Source organism: Microtus ochrogaster, unplaced genomic scaffold (assembly GCF_000317375.1).
Source record: "Microtus ochrogaster isolate Prairie Vole_2 unplaced genomic scaffold, MicOch1.0 UNK135, whole genome shotgun sequence".
NCBI lineage: Eukaryota > Metazoa > Chordata > Mammalia > Rodentia > Cricetidae > Microtus > Microtus ochrogaster.
In genome coordinates, this window is record NW_004949233.1 from 441,994 (window position 1) to 453,658 (window position 11,665).

General features: G+C 40.7%; 1 protein-coding gene across 3 annotated transcripts in view; it reads right to left on the reverse strand.

Moving 5' to 3' along the window:
- The window catches only part of Amph (amphiphysin), a 184,264-nt gene that overhangs the window by 62,190 nt on the left and 110,409 nt on the right, over window positions 1-11,665 (reverse strand). For all 3 annotated transcript variants that reach the window (XM_005371896.2, XM_005371894.2, XM_005371892.2), the window contains exons 4-5: window positions 9,509-9,603; window positions 6,044-6,139 (exon numbers count right to left, since the gene is read on the reverse strand). In XM_005371896.2, coding sequence (XP_005371953.1) covers window positions 6,044-6,139; window positions 9,509-9,603 — 191 coding nt within the window. The remainder of the gene's footprint in view (window positions 1-6,043; window positions 6,140-9,508; window positions 9,604-11,665) is intronic.

An 11,665-nucleotide genomic window follows, 5' to 3' on the forward strand; every position in this document is an offset into this window, starting at 1 on the left:
TCCTCTTTGGGTTCTGGTAAAGAGTCTTGCGATTTTTTTTTTTTTTTTTGTTCTTTTTTTTTTTTTACCATTGACTCAGGAAAGACTGAAGTTGTCTTCGATTTACAGTAATGGCCAAACTGTACGTGAATCCATTTTATTTTATCAGTTCTGGCTCCATTGTTCGTTTTAAAATCCAGGGAAACGGGGCATCCGGTTTGTGAAGCTAAGTGCTCAGTAACAGAAGTACAGATCTGAGAAAACTAGAAGGGACAATTGCTGACCTGTGGACACCCAGGCCTGTCCTAGTCACTCTTCAAAACCAATGACAATGAAAAACACAGGAGAAGGAAAGTGACTGAACAAGACACAATAATATGTATGGATGACAACGAGAATAGAACTCATCCTTCTGTAAGCTAAGATAAAAAGTAATTTAAAACTGAAAGTACAGTACAACCATAAGAACTACAGGAAACTAAGCTTTAGATAACATACAAGTCATAAAGCAATGGACTTGCTGTAAAATATTTAAAAAATAAGATTTAAAAAAAATCTCTCAAGACAGACTATAGCCAGTAAAAACAACTTCCAGAAATGAAGGTGAAAGAAAATTAATTTCAGACAAACAAAATAGGGAATTCATTCTGAGCATATTGCTTTTAATATCATAAATGGAACTCCATGATGCAGTAATATAAATGACAAAAACCAAGGCAAACAAAAACAACTGCCTTCATTTTTAATTCCATGTAAACATTATTACCTAGCTGAAACAACAACAGCAAAACAGAAGGAATGTATCATGGAGCTCATAACACATGTAGAGGGAAATATGAATAAATCATAGCACAAATGGGAGGAGGGCTAGAGTATATAATGGCTTCACAGATGATGTATCAAATGCTATAACTGTGTGGAGTTAAATGTGACAGTTGAAATGCATATTTATAAATGCATAGTGATCACTAAAATGTTTAGAGAAGTGGAACCAATAAACAAATAGGGCAAGACACACTAAATTCTGAGATCCAGGCTTAGATTATTCAAATAGCTTGAGAGAAGATCTGACAGCCGTCTAGTTGTGCCCAGCTGGTCTAAAAATAGACACCATTTTGTGAGATGACATTTGAAAACCTTTTCAATTAGATATACTAACACAAGGAAAAACAATATTAATAATATATTTATGGTTTTCCATAACACAGTAACCACCGAAGAGTCTGCACAGCAGCGTACCGTATGGATATGGTAAGGATTACTCCTATTTAACTCACGGGGAATTGAGTTGCATGAGATTAACCTGTAATTTGCCTAGAACTATCCACCATGCCTGATCTTGGCAGGAATTAAATCAGAAATCCGCTCCACCGATCGACACCAGGAATAGATGAGGTCAGAGAAAACAGCACTCAAGAGGGCAGCTGACTCATGGGTGTGTGTGCAAGGTGAGCAGGGCCTTCTTCCAATTCGCACCTTCTGAGCTCTCTCCAGCCTGCCTTCTGTCAGCCCTACCCCATTCCCGGGGCTCTGCTAATGCCCCTCCCAGTGCCTCCACAGACTCCGCTAATTTCTTGCCACTCAGCACAACTTCTCCACAGCCCGCAGACATGGTGACAGGTAGGTTCAGAAGGTTATTCAAACTGAGCAGCTTCGGATCTTAATTTGCATTTCAATGATATTTTTCTGTTACTACTACTTCCAAATAGCAATGAAATGCTTTAAGACACAGCCAGAGTGGCCTTATGGTAGGCACTAAGCTAGTCTGAGAGGGGAGAGTGAATTCCTTCAACAAGGCTGGTGGACCTCTTGTGCCAGCAAGGTGATAAAGCTCATTGTTTTTAACCAGCACCTGACTGTGTACTTCTATGGGGGAGAAGCTTGAGCATCGTTCAGTGTCCCCAGAGTTTTATACAGATGTGCCTCCGCCTAGGGACATCTTTAATATTTTCCAAATAGCAAATCTTGAGCTATTGAAGATTGAATTGGTCTTTGAAAAGAGCTGAAATTCAGTTACTCCTATGCTTCAGAATGAGGTGGAAGAGTGCACTGGTAATTTGGTTTTGTTCAAAAGATAAGTGAAGAGAATCAAGAGAGACATTTCCCTGTGTAACTGACAGGGTTCTCACAAGGGCAGAGGTGAATATTTGAAGACATGTCATTCACTAGGCACATATAGTTGTGTGCTGGAACAAAAAATCAACCTTATTTTTTTTCCTGTGTGACACTTTCGGGAGTTTGAATAGATGATAGATAGATAGATAGATAGATAGATAGATAGATAGATAGATAGATAGAAGCTTCATAAGAAAAGAATTAACTCAGATTAACTTTTTCTTGTAACACAATTTAATTAAGTACCCAATAGTAAACTTAATTAAATAAATCAATTTAAGTAATAGTAATAAATGTTAAGCAATAATACATTTAATTAAAATTTATTGAACTCCCTCGCTGCCCTAGATTTCTGTGGTCTAGAAAACAATTGTTACACTTTTAAAAATTCTCTACCAGCCCCAATTTGGAATTCGTTTTGGCACACTGAAGTAAATACATGCTTAGTTGCTCATGCATGGGCTGCCAACTTAGAATTGAAACTGCATTTAATAATAACTGCTCGCAGCTGCAAGGCTGCCTGGGTTGGTGACATGCGGGTTTTTATTATAATATTGAGTTTTAGATGATGAGAACCATAACACAGGGTGCCCTGCCAGTCAAACATCATCCTCATGAATGGTACTTCACAGCACTCTGTGATAGGCTACAGTCAATGCTGGAGAATTTGCATGCGGTTTGAAATGCATGTGGCCTGTGATGTTAATGGGAGTCGGGGAAGTCACTTTTGTTCTATGCTTTGGAAACTTTCCACTTAGTTATCTTATTCACAGAGCTCCTTTCCATCAACAACCCCTTCAGTACACGCTCACCAACCATCATTTTACGACCTTAGGAAGACCACTCCTATTTCTAAAGTGCACGCGTGGAGCACATGTAAAATTTAAATCTGTTTACACACACACAAACACACACACACAATAATTAAATACAGCTATTGTCCACTCTCCAAATTGTCTCTTTCCTGAGATATCCACAAAATCCCTTAATTATCTGCCATGCTACACAGTGTTCCAATCCTCTCTCTTGGCTGATGATTTTGCCAATGGAGCATAAAGGTTAAAGTTAACGGAGGAGAAGAGTCTGATCTGGCCTCTTTACATGACATGCGTAAAGCCATGCGTTTGCCTTCAGAGTAGCACGACGAAGCCCTTGATTGTGTCATTCCCTCAAGCCTAGATGTGCTGCCACTGACGGATCACACTTGGGTGTGTGAATTCACTGATGTGCCTCGATCACACTTGGGTGTGTGAATTCACTGATGTGCCTTGATCACACTTGGGTGTGTGAATTCACTGATGTGCCTCAAGAAAGAGGCTGCTTAGGTAAAAGTTCCAGTGAGTGTTATATCGTGTGGATTTCAAATAAACTAAAATGAGCAACCAGTATGATCGATTATGATTCTGTTTCAACCCTGTGATCCTGTGCACGTTTGCTTTGTGATTATATACTTTTAGGAAACACAGGCAATAAAATAACTGTCTCTGGGTAATACTGAGGCGGTAATGTTTTCCTTCTGAAATTCAGGTGCCTTTAGGTTGTCTACTTATCTGGTAAACCCTAACTTACTTAGTTAAGTCACACTATGAAAACACAACAGAATCAGACAAGCTGCAAGCTGATTTAAGTTTTCAGGAAGGCGAATACTGTTTTCTTTGTCCTCTTCTAACTTTCAGATCCTGATTTTATCAGGCCATAGAGGTAATATCAGAATATAGAGGAATAAAACCTGGTTTCTGTTTCTCCCCTGGAGACACTGATTCAAACAACAAATCAATTCTCACGTGGAAAACAGAAATTAGTTGAAAGGCTACTAGCTGCACAGCAAGTCCAAAGAAAAGCTTTGATTGAAAGACACTCAACAAGTGTGTGGCCACTTGCAAGAGTTCCATTGCTTGACACAGCTCAGGATATGTGGCTGCTTTGCTTGACTCCCATCTCTTACCTGAGTAGAGACTCTCAGACCCTTTATGCGACAACATGAGCCTTTGCATTGTATTTCTAGACTGATCCTAGTCAGTTCAATCTTGGATGACACTTGAATCTACTACAGAATTAGTCATCATCGCTGTTTGTCTGAGTTGAGCAAACAAAGCTTTTTAAAGGTTCAGACTCCTTCTTCAGAAAGAAAAAGCTTGACAATTGTGTAATGGTCCCACTTTTAGAGAGACGACCTATGGAACTGGCTTTGACCTCAGCACCGACGGGGCCCAACTCTCTCTAGATAACTGGAGATTTTGAAGAGCAGATGGAGTTGGTGGTGGATAAGTCCATAAAGTATATTCGGTATTGAAAGTGTGAAATCTAAAGTGAAGCTTCACAGCTTCCATTTCAAATGCCAGCTTTAAATGCACATAAGTTTATTAAGTTGTATAGACTCTGACTCTGGCTAGTTTTGGTATCTAGTATTTTTATTTATTTGCATTGGGTTTGTAATGTTTATTTTAAAAAGAACAGGAAGTGGGCTGTACTACAGAAAGACAGACAGGTTTCTCAATATCTGATCAGGATGCCTCTGTGGGTCTGGCCAAGAGGAGACAACCAGATGAGCACATCGGAAACCAAAGATGGAGTGGAGATAAGAAACCTTCTGGAACCACACTAGTGTGTACAGTACCGTTCTCAGCATGCCCGAGAGCAACACCACTGAGCTTCTAATCTTTCCCAGATCTCTGGTCACTTCTGTACCTGGAGAACCTGTTTAACAATAAGCATTCTGTTTCTATCACTATCCATGTGTCCCTCATCAAATTCCTTGTTCTAAAACCTAAGAACCTAGTAAACTCTAGTCGCTGCCTTCTAGATTCCAGTATCTGCTCACAGGTGACTATTTTGTCTAGTGTGCAGACTCCAGCACAGACACTCAAAGCAAATGAAAGCTCAGGGAAGAAATAGCTGCTGGATGTGTTAATATTGGGAATCCATCATTCAGGTTTATTTCCTTGACATGTAGCCACCAAGAGGAATATGCTGCCCAGTACTCCAGGAAGCCACAACTGTTCCTTCCGTATTGGCCAGTGCTCCTTATTCATACCCTGTGGGAGCAGAAAAGCTAGTCCTCACCCTGTGTGCTGTTTTAGTGAAGATGCTTCATGTCACTGTGCAGCCAAGGCCAGAGCATTTCCTGCAGGAAATTTCCTGGTATTTGTCACAACTTCCGAGAAATCCAGGTCACAGTGGATGATTATACAAAGAAATGCTTCAGATGCCCACAGGTGCTGGTTCATAGCCTCCTTACCCTGCTAGAAGGTCAACGTGCCCTGAGTCCATCTTGAACACAGGAGCACACGGTGTAATGCTACCTATCTGTTGCATACAGATGTTTGTTTCGACCCATCTTTACCCCCAAAGTCAGTTCCGAATCTACGACATTCAACCATTCAGTTCTTTATTTACCCTATCAGAGGAGTTAAGAACTAAACCAACTGTTTTAAACACAATGCAGTTATATCCTAATACAAATACACGTTAAGGGCTTATATTTCAATTTTAATCTCAAAATTTCAAGGACAGAAAAGATGCCCAGATATGCCGTGACCACATGTAAAAATAACAGAAAACAGCAAACATATCAGATTTCTCCTCTCGATTACAGTTAGCTTTCTCCATTCTCTGTGACCATTTATTCTAATGAAAATCACCCCACGAGGTTTGAATACAATGAAGATTTGGATACGTTTGATTTCTGATTTTGCATCTATAGGCTTGAAAGGACTCTGGCAAAGAAAGAAACATTGAAGTGTTCACTAAGAGAGACGCTTTGATTTCTGTAGCTGGATTTGATTTCACGACAATAGGAATAGAATGAAACCCATGCTTAACAAATGAAAAGTTACAAATGTCTTTCATTTAAGCTTGAGAACTTTCAATTCTCCTCTGTTGCCCTGGTTTCAGTAGCCACATGGGGCCATTCAATTATTTCCCTCACACACAGAGAGTAATGAAATACCTTTATGTCAGGAAACTGGCCCAAGTAGGTGTCCAGCGTCAGCAAGGACCCGTCCACTAGTTTTTGATGGAAGTCTTCCCATAGAACATCACATTTCTAGGGGAAAATAAGAGACAATGACTCCATAATCTCAGACACATCTCACTAAATTTCTAACATACAAAACCATGCGACTTGGCAAGCAATACTCCCCAAGATATGAGAAGATAGAATAATGACTAATTAGAAAGCAAACAGTAAGACAGTTTGTTGTAGCTAACAACCAAGCTAAGAGGGTAACTTGCTTAAAGTTCATCTCTGATTCTGAATTACTAAGGAATGTGGATGTCTTAACAGGTTCCCAAGTCCCAGTAGACAGACACTGGAGCTAAAAGATTGAAAAGAACTCCGGCGAGACAGCTAATTTCTCTGCCGCAATTGAAGGAACTGAGTCAAGCCAGACGGCAACAGAAACAAAATGTGGCTGAAACCTCATTTATAGAATGAAAGTCTGTCATATTACCAGTTATGAGGTATCCAGAGGATTGGGGGGGGAAGGTATCTGGTATTGTCCATCTACCATGCCATGTCTGGGCTTCCAAATTTATGTGAGTAGTAAATCATTCTTTTAAAAAAACTTTATTTATTCTTTGTGTCTTTCACATCATCCACCTCAATCCCGTTCATTTCATTGTCCCTTCACATCTGCAATCTGCCCTTGCAACCTCCCCAAATAAAATAAAATTTAAAAAAGAAATCTCATCATGGAAGCTGGGGTGTGACACAGTGAGTCATGCAGTAAACCCTTTAATCCATATAACTTTACTTGAAAGCGTTCATTGCAAAGAGTCACTGGTTCAAGGCTTCCAGGGTCTGCTACACTAACAATGCCAGGCCCTCGCTGGGACTCCTCTTCTTAGGTATCCTATTGTTGCCCTGTGTCATGGAGATCCTGAAGCTTCTACAGGACCAGACCGGCCCCTTCATATGCTTCTGTAGATCATAAATGGGATGGATGTTGGGGTGGGCCAACTCATAACCCTGGTTCTGGGACTAGGCAGTTGCAGGGTTGGTCAGCCCATCAGCTCTCCCCTGTCCTCACCACCAGGGTGCCCTGTCTAGCATTGCTATGGCTAGTTCACCCCTTATAGCCACGAGCAAGGGAGGGACAGTTCTCCTGCTTTCTCACTTTCAGGGTAAGCTCTCACACACCTGGACCGTCAGGACCAGCTCAACTGTACTGCCCAGATGAGGTGCTGGGACCAAGTGCTAGAGCTTGTGAGGGGCAGGAAAAGCTCTCCAACTTTTATGACATCATGGCAGATGAGGGCCAGGGCCAGATCTCCCATGCTCATGTTTTCAGGGCAGTTCACCTATATCCCTATATCAACAGGGTCAGCTCTGCTGTGCTGCCCAGGCAAGGTGCAGAACCCACTTTCCTGAGTGCTGCAGCTGGTAAGGGGAAGGGTCAGCTCCCTTACCCACCACAGTTTCAGGGGCAAGCAGAGAGGAGGAGGGCATCTTTCTCTTGCTCTCAGTGAGTGGTAATTCTTAATCTTGTTTAAAAAGCAAAAACAAACAAACGAACAAAAAAACAAGTTTAATCTGGCTTTGGGGGGGCCTGGGCGGTTTGGATGCTCAACTTACTAAACCTGGATGGAGGTGGGCGGTCCTTGGACTTCCCACAGGTCAGGGAATCCTGATGGCTCTTCAAGCTGATGAGGGAGAGGGACTTAATCGGGGGGAGGGGGAGGGAAATGGAAGGCGGTGGCGGGGAGGAGGCAGAAATCCTCAATAAATAAATAAATTTAATAAAAAACTGGATATAATGTCCCACACTTAAAATCTCCAAACGAGGAAAATAAAGGTGAGAAGATCAAGGCCAGCCTTAGCTACACAAGTTTGAGTCCAGTTTAGGCAACATAAGATCGTTTCCAAAACAAATCAAAGAAGTTTGATTTGTATTTTTTTCCTTTTTAGTACTTCAATAACTATTCCTAGTTATTATAATGCCCAATTTAAGAATATTATGCAAATAAAGTAACTTAAACCTACTTAATGAAAATGGTTCATCACTCATGGTGAGTAGACCCTGAACATGTAATGATCTGTGGTTCTGTTATCCGAAGGATGATGTTTGCACCTGAAACTCAGGGTCCAAATGTTCGGGAATCCACAGGGACCACTGTAGTACAACAGCTATTTCATTAAAGAAACAGTGTCAATAGTGATATTGCCGTGGGAAAAAAATGGAATCGTGAAATGTTCTAAGGATAATAATACACCTTTCCATTATTCTTTAATTTTTTGTTATTTGTCATGGGTTTTGAGAATGCATTATTGGTCAGGAATGTACAAAATGAGATAAGCATTTAACAACATGCGACTGAAATATGGTGTTTTTATACTGAAAAAAGTAAGATGATAAAACCACTCAATTAGTGCATTAGGAAATGGTGTGTGGAACATTTTAGCCAAATCCACATCCCAAAAGATTTTAGAAATGGATTATATCCAACAAGAGCGTTTCTCATACATAAATTCATTCTTGTTTCAGTTCTAATGGGATCACAAAGATCAGCATCAGGGTGTCGGCACTGTCAGGCAGCAGTCAGAGACTTTCCAAGGCTGTAGACAGGTGCAGCTTATCGAATTAGCCTTCCCCTGGGCTTCAGCTGTGTCATCTAACTCAGACCTTCTCTTCCTAGATGCGCTGCATTGACTCACCTGAAGGAATGACATGACAAACAGTTGCTCTCCTAGAAGCTCCCCTCGTTGACCACAACATGCTCTGAAAACTGACTAGGGGACCTGAACACGAAGGCTTCAAACGTGTTTCCAGTTAGTACAATAGTTATTCCCATCTTGTACATGGGAATGAGTCCCCAGAAAATAAAGGAACTGCCTGAGGTCACACAGTCATTCTTGCTGTCTGTTCCACGCTACTTTCCACAAAGCAGTGACAGCCATTGTCTTACTTCCCGCAGGTCAGCTGACCCCCAGCTCCAGTCTTCAGCTCAGGTGTGAGGGTATTTCTAAGTCCCAAGACGCCATGGAGTTCAGTTGATTTTAGTGAATGGACTAACTGTGCTACAGAGGACGGGAGGTCTTCTGAGCCTTTGCTTCTGTATTCCAAGAGGGTTGACTAACAGGGAGGTGAGAATTAAAGGGAGAACTCCTGCATAAAAACAACACCAAAAAAGGCTACGCCAAAAATGTCTGTCACCACCTATGTCATCTAGCAGAAAACAGCTATTGTTATTTTGAAGAAAAGCAATCTTTAACCCCACCCTTCTCAAATGTTCTGGAACTGCTTTTGGAATCGAGTTCCCCTCACACTGCAAGCACGGGATGACTTAGGCAGTAGACCTCAGGCTGCCTTCTGAGTATCTAGTCTTACTTGGCCCTGAATTGGGAAGGGGGTAAGCAGGCTGATCAGTGGAAGTCTTCTGGAAGCCCTTCTATGAGTCACAACCTGGCTCTCACCTCACCAACCATTTTCACATCTTCCCTTCCGTACCAATCGGGCTCGTAGACTTCGTGAAGTGACTCGGTGAGCTTCATTGATGCCTCCTGCATGCCTAGCATTGGAGAAAAACAGTTCTTGTTACATGGAATGGCTCTCTTCTCCCTTGCTTTGATAACTAACACAGAACCAACTGTGAGAGCACACCTACATCCTTCCTTGAGAGGCTCTGAGGCTTTGTCCTTTCTTACAGTGCACATTTTCAGTTACTTACACAATGGTAGCAAAACACTGCATCTTAGAAGTCAACACTATCATAGTCTAAGAACTACAACAACAACGTGCTCTAGTCACTTAATAAAGGGAATCTAACAACAAATATCTAGAACACTGAGATAATAAACAACTCTGCAAAATTCTAAGAACAAAATTAATCCTGAATCACTGTATAAAAAAAAACAAAGTACATTCAAAGCAAGTAGAAACAGTATAAATAGGACTTCAGTATGTATAAGTTGAAAGTGGTTACTTGATGTAAACAGTAAAACTATTGAAAGTGGCTATGATTCAGTGGAGCTTAGGTTTTCAAAAGACAAGTAAAAATGTATTTTCTCAATATCTCTCAAAACTATGAACATAGTTTTGAATAAAACCTTTCAGAAAGCTTTGACTTAATGAGGTCTAAGCTTTCTTTACACATCAGGAGGCTGCAAACACTCACTTATTAATAATAGTAACAATAGGAAGTGAGTATGACAGCAGGGGTATAAAGCAGCTCCAGGGCTTTGCAGTCACCACCCCTTTATGTCCTCCTGACATTCCCGGAACCAGCAAAGCACAGAGGATAAAGTGCAAAGGCTGGGTTCACATGAAGGCAACCCATGAATGACACCAGAACATTAGGCACGCAGTTGCTGGAAGACCCTGCACGGCCAAGTTGGTGTCTAAGCTATTATCAGTCAGGAGTTAAAAAGGGAAGCAGAGAAAACTTAATGCTGTAAAGCAAGGATTGGAACCATGTGTAAATTGATAAAAGCCACAGGATATCTGGACAGATAGTAATCAGTCCGGGGTTCGCCAAGGAGTACAAAAGGACAAAATTAAAGAGGTCTGAGTTGATAGTCTGTATTGCAGAAGAATGCATGAAATCCACACAGATACAATTTGACATATAAGCCTATGTGTTCCCCATCTCCCTGACAGTTGAATGTAAATAATGGCCCTCACTATTGAGGTTGGGTGGACCTCAAGCACCTACACTCATGCATATACCCCCATATAGATATGTAGGCAAACACATAATTAAAAGATGAAGAAAGTATTTTTAAGATACAGACAATAGAGGTATCTGCCACACAGTGATGTCATGAAGATTGAAAGTGCATTCCTGGCAAGTAAAAAGCTTATATATCTTTCTACTTAAAAATAAATTTTATTGATCATTATCATTATGGCTAGTTTTTTATTAATAACATTCTCAGTACTTTATCATTTATCAAGATCTTTATAATCAGTTTTACACACTCACTATGAACTACAAGAATACCTTCTTAGAAGTGAAGGACTGTGTCAAAAGGTACATGTAAAAACTGAAGGAACACTCATTTAAAAGCCTCTGCCAAATTGCTTTCCAAGAAAGCAATCTTAACAGAAAAAAAAATTTCTTGTGTCCTTGAATAAGAAGAATTGCAGGGATGGCATCTCCTGTGTCATTTTCTTAATCATTCTTTGGTGAGTCCTGAAGATTTTTCATGTCATGTCCATCAGAAGTTCTTTTTTCTTTTGTTTTGGTTTTTGATTTGTTTGATTGTTTTAGTTTTGCAGTGCTGGAGCCTGAACCTAAGGTTTCACCTTAACTAAGCAAGTAAGTATTCCACCACCAAATTATGTCATCTGTCCTTAACCCCTTTTACATTTTTATTTTGAGACAGTTTCTCTAAGTGGCTCAGTGTTCATTAGAGTAGGTTTGATATTTCTTATGCTCTTATTATCTTTCTGTCACCTCCCCGTTTAATCCTTCTCTGATGGAGGAAGGTCATTGGTTAATTAAATAAAGAAGCTGCTTGCCCTGATAGGTTAAAACAGGAGGGAGGAGAAAACAGAGCAGAATGCTGGGAGGAAGAGGAAGTGAGGTCAGACTCCACAGCTCTGCTCTCGGGAGCAGATGCCTCAGAGAG